This window comes from Pongo pygmaeus, chromosome 6 (genome assembly GCF_028885625.2).
Source record: "Pongo pygmaeus isolate AG05252 chromosome 6, NHGRI_mPonPyg2-v2.0_pri, whole genome shotgun sequence".
Classification (NCBI taxonomy): domain Eukaryota; kingdom Metazoa; phylum Chordata; class Mammalia; order Primates; family Hominidae; genus Pongo; species Pongo pygmaeus.
In genome coordinates this window covers 121527838-121549342 of record NC_072379.2, presented here as the reverse complement: position 1 = coordinate 121549342, position 21505 = coordinate 121527838, and the positions used below count along the sequence as shown (strand labels likewise).

The 21505-nt window shown below is 34.7% G+C and overlaps 1 protein-coding gene across 5 annotated transcripts in view; it reads left to right on the top strand.

Annotated features, from left to right (window-relative positions):
- CADPS2 (calcium dependent secretion activator 2) overlaps window positions 1–21505 on the top strand; it is a 567381-nt gene that overhangs the window by 234146 nt on the left and 311730 nt on the right. For all 5 annotated transcript variants that reach the window (XM_054495194.2, XM_054495197.2, XM_054495196.2 and 2 more), the window contains exons 4-6: window positions 2873–2953; window positions 10253–10489; window positions 16800–16918. In XM_054495194.2, the coding sequence (XP_054351169.1) occupies window positions 2873–2953; window positions 10253–10489; window positions 16800–16918 (437 nt within the window). The remainder of the gene's footprint in view (window positions 1–2872; window positions 2954–10252; window positions 10490–16799; window positions 16919–21505) is intronic.

Here is a 21505-nt window from a genome sequence, read left to right as displayed (position 1 = left end):
TACTACTGGGTATGTACCCAAAGAAAAATAATTCATTCTATCAAAAGGACACTTGCACCCATATGGTCATTGACACAATAATGACAATAGCAAAGACCTGGTATTAACATAGGTGCCCATTAATGGTGGGTTGGATAAGGAAAATATTTTGTATATACAAACACGCATATATACCATGGATTATTACACAACCCTAAAAAAGAATGAAATCATATTCTTTGCAGCAATGTCGATGCAGCTGGAAGCCATTATCCTAAGCAAATTAGCACCTGAACATAAAACCAAATGCCACACATTCTCACTTATAATGAAAGCTAAACATTGAATATACATAGATATAAAGATGGGAATAGTACACTGGGGAATGACTGACCAAGGGAAATGTGGGCTGAAAAACTACCTATTGGATACTATGCTCACCACCTGGGTGATGGGACCATCCATATCCCCAACCTCAACCTCAACAACATGTAATATACTCACGAAACAACCCTACACTGTACCCCCCCGGATCTGAAATTAAAAAAAAAAAAAAAAGACAATGTAGTGTCCAAATGCCCTACATTGTTTTTTGTTTTGTTTTGTTTTTGCTTACTTTTTTCTCGACAAATGTGATCAAGTCATTAATTATTTTTTAGAAAACAGACCAGGTGTGGTGGCTCATGCCTGTAATTCCAGCACTTAGGAAGGCAGAGGCAGGAGGATCACTTGAGCCCAGGAGTTCAAGACAAGCCTGGGCAACATAGCGAGAACTCCATCTCCACAAAAAGAAAAAATATGTAGCTTTAAATTGTCTCTTACAAACAAAACTACCAAAATTTAGAAATAACTCAAACAATTTCACTTACACTTAAGTAAGAGCTGTTAATCTGGAGATATAAATACAAAAATATGGTAGTGTTTCTAGTGAAGTTTGAAAAACTGGCCTTTTAAGATATTAAATGCTATTTTTTGTTGGAGCTGTGAGAAAAAATATAATTCCTTTATATGCAAGTAACTTTTTATGTCTTTTGAAGAAATATGTATCAGCATTTAAGCAAAGATCATAATATATTTCATATTACATTTAGTGCATTTGAAGTATTGTTGCAGTTTCAGTCTTCTTATGGTTTAGTTTTCAGGAGCTTGGAATGAGAGATTTCAGTTAACCTGAAACACGTACTTATTGCATATTATTTTTCTTCATAATTACATTAGTTTTTAGTTTTAATCATTTTGATTTTAGACACAGTGAAGAGAAACTTGTTTCTGTTCGATTTTGAATCATATTAATCAATTAAAATTAAGTTTGTTAGTTTTATGAGATGACATAGAAACTCCTTTATAACAAGGATTTACTTTAAGAAAATCCTGCCTGTTTTTTTAACTTATTTTAAAATGAATTTGTTTTTTTAAAAATCAACTTGGAAACATATTTTAGACAGGTAATCTCAGGCCTTTTGTATAGTTTTTTTCCCAAGAGAAAATTAACATGAATATCCTCAATTTAACATTTTGTGTATATCTTTAAAGAACACAAAATAAGACTTCCTTCTGTCTCTCTGACCTATTTGTACTGGAGACAGAGTGATCTTTCCTTTCCAAAGCTTACATCTGATCACATCACTCCTACACTTTAAACCTTTCAAGGAAGTCCCATTGTTGTAGGAACTAACTCCAAATTCCCTAATGTGGCTTGTGAAGAGTAACTTATGAAGTTGCCCTGCTTCTCTCTCCAGTCCTGTCCCTCACCCTGCCTCTTCTGGTATCCCATTCCAAAAGAACCAGTGTGTGTGTCTAGTTTTACCTCCTCATCTCCAGACTTTTGGCGTTCTCTTATAGGAACATCTTCCTCTTTTTTTTTGACTCTTCATATAAATTGCCTTACCACCACCATCCTGTTAATCTGGTTTGCTTCTACTCATCTTCTTGAGGACTCTCTTATTTGAGGATGTTTTTAAAAATGTAACCTGGCCAATTTGTAGTTCTTCGGGAAAGTGACAAGTACACTGTATTCTCCTTGGTGTTTAATGTTATACTCAATCGAATCTTTAGATGGTCCTTTACTAAAGTATATTGTGCAGTCCAGGCTTCTTCGTGATGAGAGTGCAAAAGGAGAAAAAACTAAAGTCAAGAGAAAATTAACACTTAACATCCTCACTTTAACATTTTTATAAAGGGACTAATATTGAGTTAATGGGTGAAAAGGTATCATGAGTAAAGTTAAAATAAGTTATAGAAAAAGTTAAGGATTAGTTCATGAAGTGAAAATAATTTTCCATGTAAATGGGAGATTTCTAAAAAAAAAATGATGAGAGCACACTTTTCTTGTTTTCAGTCCAATTTAGAACAGAATGGATTTCTAATATGGTGCCAATCCTTAAAAGAATGGAACGATTTCTTGGCAGTGTTAGTCTATTGGTATTAGAATGAGGAGTATATTGAAGACTTAAGTGGTAGAAAGTTATATCAGTCAATCAAAGAGTACTTTTATAGTTTAGCACTAATACAAACTTATTATTAAAACAAAGGGAGTTTTTTTAAAGTACAAAGAAAGAAGTGAAACATTAGCATCTCACCCTCCAGAAATACATGGTGAGAACTTGAAAGAACAAAACAAGAGCTTCATCTATCTGGAAGTATTTAGGACTGACTTAATGATCAAGAAATCTAATTTCTTGATTTGGTGGTTTTGTGAATAAAACCACAGTGAGAAAGTACCCAAGAAATGTATCTGGTCTGCCAATCTAATTAAACAACCTCCTGTATTCTCTTTGTAATAGATATCTGATACAATCTATTAAACATTTTTGAGTCATTTAATCTTTGCCTTAGTCTGTGGGTCACTGCTATTAAGTAATCATATATGTGTAACTTCTGTTTTATTTTTAAGCTGGATAATGCAGATGAACAAGCAGCCCAGATCAGAAGGGAACTGGATGGCCGGCTGCAATTGGCAGATAAAATGGCAAAGGTAAATTATTAACTTGGACATACTGTACCCCGTTCCTTTCTTTACCTAGATTTCTGTGAGCTGAAAAAGTGTTTTGTATAGATTAAAAAAAAAGAGCCAGCATAATTTTAACATTTTCTCCTCTACACATAGACCTCTTAATCCCAAATATCTGAATGTATGTTATCTAAATGGAGCATATTATTCATTTTACATATTCATCCTTAATATGTGAACTGTTTAATTTTAATGATAACTTTTATAGACTTTTCTTAAAGCAATGCGTAAGTTTCTCAAACTGCCAGATCTAGAAGAGTTTTAATGTTGTACTAAGCAAAATATAACCAGGGAGAAAAAACTCCTGCCCGCAAAATCATATAATACATTCCTAAGTATACAGCAGAGTTATTAGCACGTAGTGGTTCCAACTAACATTTAATTGAATGACTAAATGCATGAAAAAATATTATTTTATTTGTGTGATCACTGTGTATCGTGAATAGAGATAAATTTCAGACAAAAGGCATGAGTTTTTTCTAGTACTTAAGGTTTTTAGAGAGAATGGAACCCAATTGACTAAATCATTCTTTAGTGAATTTATTAACTTACTTCAGTGTTATGAAAATTTTAGTTCTTTTCAATGGACTTGCAGTTATAGTGCTATTGATTGCTCTGAACATAAGATTCTCTCCCTTTCCTTTCTGCTTAGCAAAAACTTCCAATATTTGATGGATAGTCTCTCTCTCTCTCGTAACATATATACAATAAACTGCACACATCTTCATTTTACAGTTTAATGAATGTTTACGCATACATCCTGTGTAGCCACCTCCCAAATCAAGGTAATGAACTCTTCCAGCATTCAAGAAGTTATATCCCATACTAATTTTAACAATTATTTTTGTACTTCTGCAAAGAAAATGTGTATTTGTAAATATTAATACATATGTTTTTAAAATGCTAATACTGTTTAAATGTTTATTAAAAAGTAGAGGAAAAGTTGAGAAATTAGAAATAAATAGTAAAATAGAGAAAAATGTAGAGAATTGGGTAACAAGAATGACAGTAAGTTGTAAGAACCAAGCCAGAATTAGATCATGAGGAATAATCTCTAGATGAATGAAGATACAGTGTGCTATAAATTAGGGGCCAAAGAGTTACATTTGCACAGAGGGCAGTGATTGAAAGGATAACATGCCTTATTTTTGTCCTCTGGGTTTCTAGAAGGGTGGGCTGGAAAATAAATTGCTTTTCTGAGACCTAAAGCTAACAAAGAACCTGGAGAGAGAGATGTGCCTGACAGCAGCAGGAGGGACAGCGGATCTGTATTCAGCATTTGAAAATTACCTACTTGTATATAGATTGTACCTGAGACTGGGCACATTGTCATATGTAATGCTTTAGAATAAAGTTTAAGTGATTTTCTGGAGAGTTATGGGACTGGAAGAAGAGCCTCAGACGTATTCTCAGGTTCATGACTGAGAAGAAGGCATGCTCATAAACTCCTGGGCTGAGTCAGAAGAAAGGGTTAGTGATGAACACACAAAGGCTTCTCCTTGAGAGAACCCTAATGGTTTCATCAGAAATGTTGATAGAGTGGAAAAAGCATGGAGAAAGAAGTAAAGCTGATGGGGTTGGAAGGCAAAATATACCTCTAAAAATAGGATACCTTTTGATGAAAATATTGACATAGCAGATTGAGCAGGTTTAATTGCTTTCCACTTCAAGTTCACCAAAGTGAAGCCGTCTTAATGAAATATTTTTAAGGCTAATAACAATTGACTGACCTTGCTGAATTATTTTCTGACAATAATCCTACAAACCTTGTAAGGGCAGATGATATTATGAAGTCAATTTCATAGAAGAGGAAATTGAGGCTTAGACAAGATTATTTATTTCACCATGATTACATAACAAATAAGTGGCTGAGGCAGGCCTCAAATCCTGGCCTTGCCTCCAGAGCCTGGGCTTGCTCTCTTAACATCCTGCTGCCTCTGCAGTCTGATAATTCCAGAAGAGTTGTTAATAAATAGCTATTAGTTGGCATTCAGGAACACCCCCTTCCACACTTCACAGAACAACACAGTATAATAACAATGAAACTACAGGGCAAAATCTCTGTTTCAGGAGACATGTTGACTTTAGTACTTTAGCCAAGAGGTAATTAGGAAGCAGTGAACAAAATTTGTACAGGGCCAGAAAGACCTGTGACCAAATTCATGATAGCTATTTTCTAAACATAATAGTAGGCACGTTACTTAACACTTTCGAGCCTCATTTTTTCTATCCACAAATTAATTGAACAAATATTTACTGAACACCAACTAAGACAGCCAGGTGCTGTCTTAGCTACTTGGGATACATTGGGATAAAACGAGACAAAAATATTTCTGCTAGGCCCCTGGTGGAGCTTACATTTTATTTGCGATAGCCCCACAATAAGGAGTAAACATGCCATGTAATTGAATTATGGAAGGTGATCATTGCTACTTAGAAAATAGATCAGAAAAAGTGGGATGAGGAGTGTAGGACGGAGGTGGTGTGTGGTTACAGTTTTCAGTCAAGTGGTCAGGGCAGGCCAATTCTTGATAGTACAATCCTTCCAGATATTCAGGCCAAAAAACCTGGAATCATCTTTGACTCCTTTTTCTCATACCTCATGCAAAACTTATCAGGAAATCCTTTATCTCTACCTTCACAGTATTTCTTGAACGTGACAGTTGCTACCATCCTCCCCTTTCCACTGTGGTCCAGTCGTCTTTGTCTCGATCATTGTTCTGTCCTTTTAGCCAGGCTCCTGGATTCTACCCCTGTCCTCATTAACACAGCAGCCAGTGATGTTCTGCTCTAAATCTGTGATGATTCCCTATGTTGCTGAGAAAAAAAGAAAACTTCCTAAAATGGCTTGCAAAGTCCTGTGTGATCTGGTCTTTGTTACCCCTCTGACTTTATCCTCCACTAAGCTCTTGCCCTTGCTCAATCCACTTTGGCTATGGTGGCCTCCTTGCCTTTCCTTGCCGCAGGGCCTTGGCCCTGACTCTTCACCTGCAGCGAACTTCCACTGACATTTACATGGCTTGCTCCCTGCTGTAGTCAGGTTCTCCAGAGAGACAGAGCCAATAGGAGATTATATCTGTATTTTCATATATCTAGGCCAATATCTAGATAGATATAATAAATATGTATATAATATTAAAAAGTAGATGTTATGCATACATACATGTTATGTGTGTGTATACATATACGTGTGTGTGTGGGAGGGCAGGGAGAGAGAGAGAGAGAGATTGATTGCGTTCAAGGAATTGGCTCCCACAGCTGTGGGCACTGGCAAGTCCAGAATCCACAGGACAAGTAGGCAGGCTGGAAATTCAGGTGAGGGTTGATGTTACAGTCTTAAGTCTGAAATCTGTAGGGTGGACTGGCAGGCGAGAAACTCAGACAGGGTTTCTGTGTTTTAGTCTTGAGGCAAAATTGCTGCTTCTTTAGTAAACCTTCTCCTTTGGTCATAAATCCTTCAGCTGAGTGAATGAGACCTACCTACAGATGTAGGTCGGTGATCCGATTTACTCAATCTACTGATTGTAAATGTTATTCACATCTAAAGAATATCTTGATAGCAACATTTAAATTCGTGTTTGATCCAACAACTGGAAACCATAGCCTGGCCAGATTGACAAACAAAATTAATTGGGCTGGGTGCGGTGGCTCATGCCTATAATCCCAGCAGTTTGGGAGGCTGAGGCGGGTGGATTACCAGAGGTCGGGAGTTTGAGACCAGCCTGACCAACATGGAGAAACCCCGTCTCTACTAAAAATACAAAATTAGCCGGGCGTGGTGGTGTCTGCCTGTAATCCTAGCTACTCAGGAGGCTGAGGCAGGAGAATCCCTTGAACCTGGGAGGCAGAGGTTGCGGTGAGCCGAGATTGTGCCATTGCACTCCCGCCTGGACAACAAGAGCAAAACTCCGTCTCAAAAAAAAAAAAAAAAAAAAAAAAAAAAATTAATCATCATACTTCCTTATCCCCTTTTAGCTCAAAGGGCATCATCTCATTGAGACCTTCCCCGACCACCCCGTTTAAAGCTGCAACCCTTCTCACCACTCACTCTGTGTTCCTCCTTCTAGACTTTTTCTCCATGCCACTTAGGACTTTCTACCATAAGAAATTATTTCCTTGTTTACTAAGTCTATCAGGACTTTGTCCATTATCTTCATGGTTCTATCTAGGGGCCTGGAGCAGAACACACAGCAGACACTCAGGGAATGTCTATCGAATGACTGAGTCTTACACACTGGCATATTTGTGAGAAAGCTGGAGCTGTGAAGAATTCTTGAATTATTTGTAGACTCCCTCCCTTTTCTCTCACTCAAAGGCATATTTGAATTGAAAGGAAGAGAGAATACCAATATAAGGATAACTGAATCTGCTCTGATTTGTAGCAAAAACATTTAAACACTTCAACAGTTTAGTTAGGTTTGGAACCAGCTTCACAACCGGTAGTTCACTTGATGCCATGATGCTGAGATTAGAACCTAAAATTAATATGGGGCATGGGAAGCAGCAGAAATCAGCTTAGAGAAACAATCCTGTGATATGAACCCCAGATGTCATCTAGTGGAAGGTTAAGAGCACTTAAGAAAAAGTGACTATATTTGAATAATGAGAAAAACTTTTTAAAGAAGCAAATATTGTTTTTGTGTATACCATGGGTTAAGACCACTAGTGACCTATGCTGTACAGAGGACCTAATTAGAACACATGACTTATAAGAGTGACTCACAGTTAGACAACTAGGAAATAACCCTATTTCTGATTCAATTCTAGTTTAAAAGAACAAATTTAAAATGTACATTTGTCTGATATACGATTAGTTTTGTTGTTTGCCAGTGAGGGACAACAAAAGCAGGCTAAATAGAGTTGATGAAATATCAATAAACCTCAAAGCTTTAAAACTGAATTTTGAGCTTTTTTGGAGAAAAAAAATCAAGTATAGTCTAGTCCCTGAAAAGTTTGGAAATACTGATAAAAGAGCCAATTTTGGAGATGCCTGCTTTTCTCCTGTTTGACAGATGATAGTTAATGAAATGTTTATAGTTAAAGCTAAATACAAATAGATTATTTTTGTTCTTGTGCTAATGCTAGATTTTCCATAACATGTTGAAAATTTGAAAGCAAAGCATTAGTATATCAGAACTTTCAGATATGTGACATGCTTGCCTTTTTCTTTGTTAAACTCTACTTTTTTAGGGGTAAAATTGTGATTTTCATACCAATATAAAATGGACACACAATAGAGATTTTATTCAATGCATAATTAATAAGCAAACAAGTTAGGTATTAAAACCAGACCAAAGAGCATACAAGAAACCAGGTGTTTGGGGGCATTACTAAGGTAAGATTAATGGGCTTAATCAAAAATTGGTTAATTTCTAATACAGATTTAAACTGAACCTTTGGGTTATATTATTCACCAAACATTATTTGTACCTCTTTCAGACACAGTTTTACAAGGTAACATGTAACTTTATTGTCTGGAATCTTTAATCAATAATAAATAATAAGGTGAACTAAGAACTTTTCCCCAAATAATCATTGGATGGCCTTCGCCTCCATATGACATTGAAAGGATCTGCCCCCTCATTGCTTTGCCTTATTTCTCAGTTTTGGATGCTTTTTCTGGCAGCCTTAAAGTTAGTCCAAAAACATAAAATATGTCTTTTATGGATCATTTTGCTTTTTTCCCCTCTCTTTGCTTGTACTGAAAAAATATTCTAAAGACGATTGCTTCCCTCCCCCGCCCCACTAAAGGAAACCCAGGTATTTTATAGCTGGGTAGTTGCCTGTTTTTGTTCGGGATACAAATTTGCTGTTTTGGAATGTTGCTTCAAACTGTAGAGAAGTTTTAAAAGGATATTTAAGAACCTTCTTTGGGAAAGTTAATTTTTAATGTAGATATTTAATCTGTCTTTGACATTATGCAATTTTAATTTTGATTATATGTAAATTATTTTAAAAAGAAATATGTGAATGTTATATTGGAGGAGAAGAAAAACAGGTGGCCTGAGACTCTGGGACTGATCTGTGAAGTGGTGCCAGATGTTCCTTCCAATCCTATGAATGAACTGGTGCAAGTGAGTCAGAGACTAGATGCAGGTTGACAAGAGCATGCTGGATGCTTTTGAATTGTACTAGACATGCAGATTTCTTAGGTTAGATTTTGAATGATGTCAAGGGAGACAACAGTAAAGGCAGTGCTTTTCTGGAGCATTCAGCAGTCATTTGAAAGATGACTGCTTTAGGCTTTCATCCTCCAGACGGTTCTGTGCAGTGGTGGTCATTTTACACTAGGCTTAATGTTGTAAAACTATATACCCTCTGTCTTTAAGAGAGAAAACCTAAGTGCCAGGTTGGCAAACATTAAAGAAAGAGCCAAGAATGTGAGGGAACAAAGTGCTCTCATTTGCTGTTCTGGGGAATATAAATTTATTATAATCTTCTCTAAGAATGTTTTGGTACCATCTAAATATCAATATTTGGAACATCCTTTTAATTGAGCAGAAGAAACAAATCTGATTGCAGAGTTAAAATTATTGAATGGCAATGCTGATATAATTTAGCAAGAAAATAGAATCTTCCAAATTGATATTGTTACTTTTTCCCTTAATAGTTTTTATCATAAATTTCCTTTTGCTTTAAACTTAACTTTTTCTAAGCCTTTAGTAAAAAACTGAATTTATAGCCACAAGAGATCTTGGCACATTAATGTAATGTGAAAATTTACTAATTTTAGAAATATGACCATATCACTCTTCAATAATTTGAGTTTTTAATGCCTATTTATGAAAAAGCATACCCTTCCAACAACGCATATCTGTGGTAAGAAATTGGGCTATTGTTAAAATGTTTGTTTCCTAACTGGCAAAGCTGTGTGTCCTGAACATTTTTTTATAGACCGGTTATCCCAAGCGTCACAAAGCTACTAGTGGCTAAGGTTCATCTATACACTAAAATGTCTTCCATGCATGTTTTCAGAGTTTGTTTTTCCTTAAGCAAATCTTATCACAAATAAAGTTAATGTGAAAATATATGTGATTTTTTCACTTTGTACTGCAATGATCCTCAATAAGATATCTGAAGTACCTTAGATATAATAAAAAATGCCAAAGCCTGAGGATTTTACAGCCTAGTGACTCAAGTAGGATAGATATATTGAGAGTGTTGTAATTTCTAAGACAGCAAAGTATATATATCATACAATTTTTTATGATAAAATTGAAATATGACTTATGTAACACTATTATTTTAAAAATTATTTTCAAGGAAAGAAAATTCCCCAAATTTATAGCAAAAGATATGGAGAATATGTATATAGAAGAGTTGCGGTCTTCAGTGAATTTGCTAATGGCCAATTTGGAAAGTCTTCCAGTTTCGAAAGGTGGTCCAGAATTTAAATTACAAAAATTAAAACGTTCACAGAACTCTGCATTTTTGGACATAGGAGATGAGAATGAGATTCAGCTGTCAAAGTCCGACGTGGTACTGTCATTCACCTTAGAGGTAAGTAGCTTTATCTCATGCTCGCCTCTGACAGCATAAATGATGCTGCACAATAATTTCTGGTGACCTTTGTGGTAACTTTTATAATTTAAAACAGTGCAATATATGTTGGAGATGTTAAATTATTCTTCATTTGTTGGATACTCAGCTTGTATATGCAAATGAATGCAAATTTTCCTTTAAAAATAACAGTATTAGGATTAAATAATAAAATAATAAAAGTTTTAAGGCAAGTCTTCTTTATGCCAGCGAGGCTAGTGTAAGTTTACTGATAAAATAGGATGAGCATTGTGGCTCACACCTGTAATCCCAGCATTTTGGGAGGCCGAGGCAAGAGGATCACTTAAGCCAAGAAGTTTAAGACCAGTCTAGGCAACATAGCGAGACCCTGTTTCTAAAAAAAAAAAAAAAAAATATCCAGTCATGATGATTTGAGCCTGTAGTCCCAGCTACTTGGGAGGCTGAGATGGGAGGATTGCTTGAGACCAGGAGGTTGAGGGTACATTGAACGGTGATCATGACACTGCATTCCAGCCTGGCTGACAGAGTGAGACCCTGTCTCAAAAATACAACAATAACAAATTCATTGATAAAATAAGCATCAAAACGCACGTGGGTAGAAATAGCAATTCAATGTATAATTGAATTCTTTGTGATTTGGGAACTCCTTTCAGATTTTTGGTTAACTTTTCTTTTTAAATCTACTTTACCCATAGGATCATTTTTCTAGGATCATATCAAATAAGCCAGTTATAATGCACATTATTAGGTATCATGGATGATGAGAAATAGAGAATTCTTCTTTTTTCAGGACTTCAAGTTTTATTACAGGCACAGTACATATTAGAGCAAGAACAAAAGTCATACATTTAAAATTGTGTTCTCCAAAACTTCAGAATTTCATTATTTTATGCAAATCACTGGAAACCAAAGACTAATACTCTTTGTACAGCTTTCTGTTGATGGTTTACATGATATCTCTTCATTGGTTCAGAATTTCATTATTTTATGCAAATCACTAGAAACCAAAGACTAATACTTTTTGTACAGCTTTCTGTTGATGGTTTACATGATATCTCTTCATTGGTGATGTATGTATATGGGCTTATCTAGTTATATGTCTGTGGGTTTGTACACCACAACACACACCCCCCCCCCCGACATCTTTAGTTCCTAGCAGAAAGAATGTATGTCAGTCATTAAGATAAAAGATTATAACATAATAATTAGGAGTATCAAGTCACCATTTGGCTTAAGCTTAAGCTTCCCCTCCCCATAATTTTTATTCCATGAGTAAATAGTAACAATGTGACACTTTAATTCGTAGCTCTCTCAAAAATTATATTGAGGCTTATAGCTCCTTCTTTTTATCCTCTCTGCTGGTTTCCAGTGCTGCCATTTGCATTTGCTGATTGACAAAGAAAAGTAAATACAGTCTTATGAAGAACAGTTTTCAATTTCTTTATTGAAACTTCACTTCCTTAGTTTATGGCAGAAAAAGAAAACTTCAATTTTTATTCTTTTTTCTCCATATATTTAACTCTGAGATAAATTCAAACTTCAGGACATCTGCCTCTCACTTTCTTGACTTCAGGATTAATGATTTCTTTGTAGGTTAATAGATTAAACTTAGTGTCAGATTAGAACTATGAGGCTTTCTTCTGACTCAAGATTCAATTCTGGGCTTACCTAATGACTTTGTCAAATGGTTTCACTACTGGATTTCTTCTTAGCCTTTTCAGCCTTATAACATAAGGATGTCTAATTTGAAACTACATAGCATGTTACCTGTAGAATTTCCTCATTATTCCTGTCTCAGATCTCCTGCTGAGTGAAATACAAAACGTCAACTCTTCTATTTTTTAACGCTTTATACAAAACAAAATTCATCCCTTAATTATAGTATAACTTTTTCCAGCAAGAGTTTATCTTATTTATTTATTTGTTTATTTGGAGACTGAGTCTCTCCCTGTTGCCCAAACTGGAGTACAGTGGCACTATCTCTGCTCACCACAACCTCCACTTCCTGGATTCAAGCAATTCTCCTGTTTCAGCCTCTTGAGTAGATGGGACTACAGACATGCAACATGATGCCCAGCTAATTTTTTTTTTTTTTTTTTTGTATTTTTAGTAGAGATGGGGTTTCACCATGTTGCCCAGGCTGTTCTCGAACTCCTGAGCTCAGACAATCCACCCACCTGCAGCTCCCAAAGTGCTAGGATTACTTGAGACACCGTGCCCAGTCTATAATTTAAATTTATTGATGAAAAAAATAATTTGTAGAGCAAATAACTTTTATAATGGACAAATCTACCATTATCTTTATATGTAAAGATTCAGAACTAAAAGTTCAGAACATTTTGTCTTTTCTCTATTTGTTCAAAAATCTTAAACAATTGTGATAATTAACTTCTTATGAATTATATTTTGCCTATTGAAAACAAAATTAGGCTGCTGAGTCGATGTTTAAGTGAAATTATGAATTGTTATTCTGTGCTTTATTGCCAATATGTTTAGGAGGGCTGTTCAGTTGGCAGTAGGTTGTTGGGCAGAGAATATGAGCTAAAACTTCACTTTGCATGGTCTGAGAAGCTTGCATATTTATAAAATTGTTTTGACATCCTCTGTTGCTATGTCTATCTAAGGCAGATATTTTCCTACCATAGCATAATACAAATCTGTTCTCGGTGTCCACAGTATTTTAAGCAGGAGTTATGTGTCCAGCAACAAAGTAAAATTGTGTTAAGTGACGATGGTGCAGTGCATGTTTATGGGACACCAGAGAGAATAGATATGCCTCTAGTCACAGGGCCTGTGACATCAGCCAAGCTAAACTGAATAATTATCTCTAGTCCTTTCAGCAAGCCTTGCTCCTCAGACCCCATATTTCAGTCTAAGAAAACTCTGAAAGGCAAGCAGTTAAACCAATTTAAAGCTCACACATTTCATTAGTCAGGCTTGGAAGTGGTCCAGTGGAGGAATCTTTTCTAAGAACTATACTGAGTCAAAGGAATAAAGTGCAGATTTGAAAAACTGTCCTCAAATTTCACCTTCTCTTTAAAATTGCTCCCACCCCTCCCTTCTCCCACCACACCCTATTCCCTTACCAAGTTCAGTTTTTGCTATAGTACTTACCAACTAACATATAGTTCAGTTATTTATTGTGTTTATTGTTAATTAGCTGGCTTTCTCTACTAGCATATAAGTTGCAGGTAGGTTATATTTCTTTCTCTTTCTTTTTTGTTTACTGAGGTATTGAAAGTGCCTAAACAGTGCCTAGCACACAATTGACTCAATAAATACTTATTGGATTAAGGATTTTTATGGTATCAAAAAAGCAGTTAGCCGTACAGGATTACTTTTAGGTATCTCTGTTCCTTAAGGCTTCAGAAGAAATATTAAAGTAAGAGATGAGCTAATCCACAAAACACTAAGCTATTCAATAATGTTAAATGTTCAAGCAATACTAGAAAAACAAATGTTCACCTAAGAAGTGGAAAGTGGGGAATGTTATCAGTGGCATGAATATAGTTGATTTTTTTTTTTTTTTTTTTTGAGATGGAGTCTCGCACTATTGCCCAGGCTGGAGTGCAGTGGCGCGATCTCGGCTCACTGCCAACCTCCGCCTCCCAGGTTCACACCATTCTCCTGCCTCAGCCTCCCGAGTAGCTGGGACTATAGGCGTCCGCCACCACGCCAGGCTAATTTTTTGTATTTTTAGTAGAGACAGGGTGTCACCGTGTTAGTCAGCATGGTCTCGATCTCCTGAGCTCATGATATGCCCGCCTCGGCCTCCCAAAGTGCTGAGATTACAGGCGTGAGCCACCGCGCCCGGCTTATAGTTGATTTTTTAGACTGAATTCTTTCATTGATATTAGGCTAGCAGATCCCATAACTTTCTCTATGTTTGGTGCTATGTGGTTCCCAATTTCACCATATTGTCCAGTGTCATTTTTTTTTATAAACTACACGTGCTTAAATGTCTCCTAACTCTGTGGTCAGGTTTCACTTGGAAGAATGTTACCTAGTTTCATATTTTATACATGCTTTTCTTCTTTTTACTTCTAGGACAACTTTATTTTATCCTTATGACATCAGCTGCAGAGAGATTGGGGAAGAGAAGATGAAAAATAGGTCAGTTTAGCTTCTGTAGGTCCACTAGCAAATTTTGCTGGGAATTGAAACACTTACTTAAAATTAGATTAGCTGATAGTCCATGGAATTCTTGGCTGTCTTTATCACTAATTATTAAGGCCACCTATGTTTTATTTTCCTTTTGGATATCAGCTCTGTAGAATCATATTGTTTTATTTATATGTATAGATTCATCACAGAAGCTGTATCTTTTGAAAGTGACAATTCTGCAGGATAAAACGTTCCCAGCACAGTTGGAAGTATTGTTTTGAAAAGCAGAGTACTGTTTCACAAGTTGTATGTTTTAGGAGGTCATGTTTACAGTAGCTTGTAGTAGAAGTGACAGAAATAATGTCAAGCAGATGCTTCCTTTCTTCTCTTGCATTTCAGTTATTTAAACACACTGCAGAAAGAGATGCAGTGTCAACAATAATATTCTGAAATATGAAGCAATGCTCTTACGATTTCTAGACTTGTGCTACACAATTCTGTTGTTTCATACATTTTAAATGACCATCAAACATTTTTATTATTAAGAAGTTATTAGAGAAATGGTGGTAAGTCCAAGTGTAGTTGCCTTTTAATTAATATGGTTATATATTTGATTTATCTCAGCTTCTGGTTTTATTTGTATAAGAATCTAACAAATTTCAATATTACTAACAAAAAATCTGAGTCATTAAAAATGCATAACTTCCTTTGCTTATTTTCTTTGATCAAGATTTAGTATTTCGTCCCAATTTCCCTGATGAGTATTAGAACAGCTGTGAAAGATACTACTTTTCTCTATCAATTCTCCATTAATTTTCTTAGTCTGTTTTCAGTTAGGTCCTGATTTTGATTCATATGTTGGTATGCATTTCCATGTGAGAAAATGACAAAAGTCCTGGATGAGGAAGAAAACTTGTTCTGAGTTTGACCTTTTATTTTATTGATAAATAACTGAGTGATCAGTTTCCTATATATTTTATGAAAACAAAATTTAACAAAAACCAAATACACATTCATATTTACAAACATGACCCTTCTCTTGTAACAGAGCTGAAAGGAAGAACACTTTTAAGATGGTTTGTTTTTTGAGCCCTTTTGGATCAAAATTCTTATCACGACTCTAAAAAATGTGATGACTGTAATAAAGTATTACATGATCAGTAACTAATACAGATTATGTTTATGATAGATGTTTTGGTAGCTTCATAACATGAATTTTATTATTGTTTGTGCAAATACAACATAGGATCAATGAAGAAATCAATGTACATATATAAAAATGCATTTTAATCTATTTTATAAATTAAATTTTGAGAATTTAGAAGAGTTCATGATGCAACTTTTGATTGAAAATGTTATGGTAAATCATACTCATATTTGATAAATACATCCAATAAGAATGATAGGTTACAGTGTTTTAAGATTGGCAGCCTCTTCAACAAACATTAAAAAGCACACATAAAAAATATATGTTGTCCTTTCTCCCAGGAGTTACAAATACATAAGGCAATATCAGTTTTTCCACCCTTTTCCAGTGTACTGAATTAAATTAGTACGTATCTTTAATGGATAGAAAAATTATTTTTTCTTACCAAGTTAGTATTAAGATGTTCAGTGACAAATTATAATTTTCTGTTTAATAAGACACAGTCCATAAATTAAACTCTTTTACAGACAGTAATAGTAATCTCAAATAAGTGAATATAGAAAATTTCTGATATTACATATTGATATCAGTGAGTTGGTATGATGGTATCAATGTTTACCAATAATATATACTATATTACTTTATATGGTACTTATCATGTACTGCTGTTATCATCTGCACTGAATTTTCATTTGTGATTCTGCTTAACTTCATGCAGACTTGCCTTAATTTGTTAAGGATCTGAGTTTAAATTTCATTTAATTCACTATGGCTTATATTTATGATCTTTGACCTTACTTTTATTTGTATCTGGCAGCAGATATATTTTCAGTTACCAGATTTCCTAAAAATGTTATTTACTATACCTTCTATGAATAGAGGTGGATTATAAAGAAGATAAAATACCAGTGATGTTAACAAAACACAAATTTTTTTTCAGTTTTGTCAATCTTCCTTATTACAGTTCATGCTGCTATTTATGTATATTGCTAAATGTTATCAACTTGATGCATTATTTTAAAATCATTTTATCTTTAGATTGTCATAATGGAAGTGCAAGGCCTGAAGTCAGTTGCTCCCAATCGAATTGTTTACTGTACAATGGAAGTGGAAGGAGAAAAACTGCAGACAGACCAGGCCGAAGCCTCAAGGCCACAGTAAGCCAGTTGAAAAAAGTGTATTATTGTTGTTGTTTGTTTTTTTAATCCTCCCAAAGAAACATGCTCTATTTATGTTCATAAATGTGTGGTATTACACTCTAAAACTGCTATTTGGCTAGCTTTGTCTCAAATGTGTTAGAACTAGTGTGTGCCTTTCTGGATAATGATGTTATAATTAGAATTTTGGCAGAATCCCTGTGTAGTACAAACAGAAAATCCAACATGCAAATGCAAAGCTAATCATTAGGCAATAAAACATTTATAAGTCATTTCTAAGGAAAGCAAATTTTATCATCATGTGTTATTTGAAAGGTAATACATAATCCTATTTCAGTTGCCAGAATCGTGTAATAGCCTTTCCATTTTTGTCTGTTATAGTTTTTGGTGATGTAACAGTAGATACCATGATTCTGCACAATGACTTGGAATACTTAGTGAGCGGGCTAGAGAAGCAGTTAATGTAGGACTACCGCATGATATTCAGAGCGTAAAGCTGCTTTTTGCCAGCAGTTTGATGTTTCCGATTCTGGCAATGAGTTAATTAAATTAGTAAGATGTTCGCTTTAATTCATTCAGACTTGGGGAACCATCATGGTCTCTAGTAGAAACAACCAGGTTGGCCTGAGGAATTGAGATGCAATTTGCTTGGCCTTCATTTGTACATTACCTTTAGAAAACATTTTTTTTCTTCTATTTAGTCTTTATTCTAAATATCTTATAGGATTTAGGATTTTGCCTTATTATAATACCAATATGTGACCTGTTCATTCAGGAAACCTCTGTTGAGATCCCAAATAGGCACTGAAGATATATGAGAAATGTTCATTTTCTTTAGAGCAGGCAGGATAGGGAGATACAGAGGGTTATGTGTAACAGAAGAGAGGTGCACAGAGTATTAGGGGGTTGAAAAGAAACAAGTCGAAGCTTCTCATCCTAACCTACAAATCCCTACAGGCCTGCCCTTGACCAATCTCTCATGACCTCCAGGATCTCACCTTCTCCCTCTGCTCCCCTGATCTTCTGCAATTCGTCCGCCCTGGGCTTCATGCAGTCCCTCAAACACTTACCCACCCATTCTCAGCATCTCAGTTGCTTTCCCCTCTGCTTGTAGTCATCTTCCCTCTTATCTTTGTACAGCTGTTTTCTTGGCATTGAGAATCTCAACTTAACCATCACTGAGAATAATCCTTCCCTTTAACCCAGTGGGAGGTGTACATTTTCTGGCTGACCACTTTTAAATTTTTGGACTGTGTTAATTATCTGTTTATTTTGCAATGTATTTCCTCCTGATAAAAGGGCAAAACATCTTATCCTATTTAGTCTTATATCTGAGTACTTAGTAAGCATTCAAGCGGAATTATTAATTCAATCGACTAAACTTACTTTTGTGACCTAGTCACAGTATATTTGGGGGTAACATATTAGTATATTCACAGAATTGTGTAATTATCACCACTATCCATTTTTGAATATGCTAATCATCTCAAAAAAAAAAAAAACTGTACCCTTTAGCTATCAACCCCTAACCAATCCAGCCTTAACCAACCACTGATTTACTTTCTGTCTCTTACAGATTTATCAATTCTGGACATCTCATATAAATAGAATTATATACAGTCATGTGTTACTTAACAGCAGGGATACATTCTGAGAAACGTGTCATTAGGTGATTTTGTTGAACATCATAGAGTATACTTATACAAGCCGATATGGTATAAATATTTTCCATATATATAGATTTCATATGGAAAGCTAAATGTCCTAGCACCATTACATTTTTCCTGCCTGATGTGCAATGCTAGTATCAAGTGCCATATATCAAGTTTATTCAAGTGTTTTGCCCATTTTTGTTTTCTCAAGTTTTAAGAGTTCCTCTATTTTGGATACTAGGCCTGTATCATATATGTGATTTGCAAATCTTTTCTCTCATTCTGTGAATTTTTTCACTTTCTTGATTTGTATTTTGAAACATAAAATTTTGATGAAGTCCAATTTATTTTTTTCTTTGTTGCTTGTGCTTTTGTTGTCACCACTAAGAATTCATTGCCAAACCTAAGGTCACTAAGATTTAGCTCTATGCTTTCTCCTAAGACTTTCATAGTTTTATATTTAGGTCGCTGATCCATTTTAGGTTGATTTTTGTATATGGTGTAATGTAAGGGTCCAGCTTCCTTCTTTTACATGGAACTATTCAGTTGTCCCAACACCATTTGTTGAAAAACCTATTCTTTCCTTATTAAATGTTCTTTGCCTCCTTTTTGAAAATCAGTTGACCATAGATACATGAATTTGTTTCTGGACTCTCAGTTCTGTTTTACCAATCTATACGTCTGTTCTTATGCCACTACCACACTTTCTGGATTACCATTGCTCTACCATTGCAGTAACTTTTGAAATCAGGAGTGCAAGGCCTTCACCTGTGTTGCTTTTCAAGATTGTTTTGGCTATTCTGAAATTTGATATGAATTTTAGGAACAGTTTATCAACTTTTGTAAAGATTATGCAAAGATTACCAGCTGAGATTCCAGTAGGGATTATGTTGTAACTGTAGGTCAATTTGGAGCATACTGCCATCTTAACAATATTAAGTCTTCTGATCCACACATATGGGATGTCTTTCTATGTATTTAGACCTTCAATTTCCCTTTCAATAATGTCTTGTAGTTTTCAAAGTAAAAGTTTTATTTTTTTGTTACATGTATTTCTATTATTTTATTCTTTTTATGCTATTTTGAGTTGAATTGCTTTCTTAATTTTATCTTTAAATCATTCAAGTTATTAGAAATATAATTATTTTTGTATATAGATTTTATATGCATCAATCGACCTTACTGAGCTTGCTTATTAACTCTAAAATTTTTAGTGGATTTTGTAGACTTTTCTATGTGCAAGACCATGTCATCTGCAAATACTGATAGTTTAACTTCTTCCTGTCTAATTTAGATTTCCATTATTTGTTTTTTTTTGACTAATTGTCTCCAGTTCAGTGTTGACTATAAGTGGTAAGAAAAGGCATATTGATGTTGTTCCTGATCATAGTGGGGAAGCATATAATCCTTTATAATTAAATCTGATTTTAGCTCTGAATTTTTAATAGAAACTCTTAGCAGTTTAAGGAAGTTCATTTCTATTCCTAGTTTACTGACTGTTTTTATAATGAAAGGGTGTTTGATTTTGTCAAATGCTTTTCCTACATCTATTGAGATGATCATGTGGATTTTGTCTTTTATTCTGTTGATATGATGTAATACATTATTTGATATTCAGGTGTTAAATGAACCTTGCATTCCTTGCACAGTTCCCACTTTGTCATTATATAGGATTTTTTAAATTTGTTACTGGATTTGGTTTTCTAGTGCTTTGTTGAAGTTTTTGGCCTCTATATTCATAAGAGATATTGTCCTTGTAATTTTTTGTGTGATGTCTCTGATTTTGTTATCAGGGTAATAGTGGCCTTGTAGAATAAGTTTTAAGTGGACCCTTCAATTTTTTTCAAAAGTCTGAAGAATTTGTATTTTTTAAAAGCACTTGGTAGAATTCACCAGTGGAGCCATCTGGGACTGAGCTTTTCTTTGGTAGTAATTCTCTGATTATTAATTTGATCTCATGTTAGAGATCTATTCATTGTCCTTCTTTTGAGTCATTTGGTGTTTTTCTATTAGGTTGGTGCAAAAGTAATTGTGTTTTTTGCCATTAAAAGTTAACGTCATTAATTTTTCAATTCATCCAAGTTCTCTAATTTATTGTTACACATTTGATCATAGTTTTTGTAATTATTTTTAGTTTCTATAAGGTCAGTAATAATGTCCTCTCTTCCATTTCCGATTCTAGTAATTTGAATAGCCTTTCTTTTTTCTTAGCCCATCTAACTAAAAGTTTGTCCATTAAAAGACTATTGTAAATAACATTTCTAGGATGATTTCTTGGACTCTCTCCTATTTTTGTGTTCTCTATTTTATCTTCATTCTGCACTATTCACTTCCTTCTATTTTAGGTTTAGTTTGCTTTCATTTTTACAGTGTGTTAGGTGAAAAGTTAGACTTTTGATTTGAGATCTTTCTTTTTTCTTAAAATAGGCAATTGCAGCTATAAATTTCCCTCTAAGTGCTGCTTTAGTTGCATTTGTAAGTAATGATATGATCTGTCTTCATTTTCATTAATCAAGGTGCCTTTGATCAGCAAAATATTTTGTTTCTGTAGTAAATAGAGTCAATGGAAGAAGGTTCTTAGCTGCAGGGAATACAAGCCCCAGGTCCTATCATGTCACTCCAATGGCTGAGAGAATTGAAGTCTTGTCAGTCCTGAAACCCACTGGAAGAACACTAGTGTACCACCAGTTGTTGGGAAGCTCTTTCATGGTCCTTAGATTATTTTATTAAGTCTATCCTACTAATCCATGAGATTTTGAGGGAGTGCAACTTCTCTAATAATCTCAATGCCATGGTTTTTTTTCCCACATAATCTTCTCTGTTTTATTTAGGTATAAAATAAAATTCATCTATTGTAGATTAGATGATTTTTAGTAAATTTATACATTTGTGCAGCTATCATCAAAATTCAATTTTTAAACATATCACTTCAGAA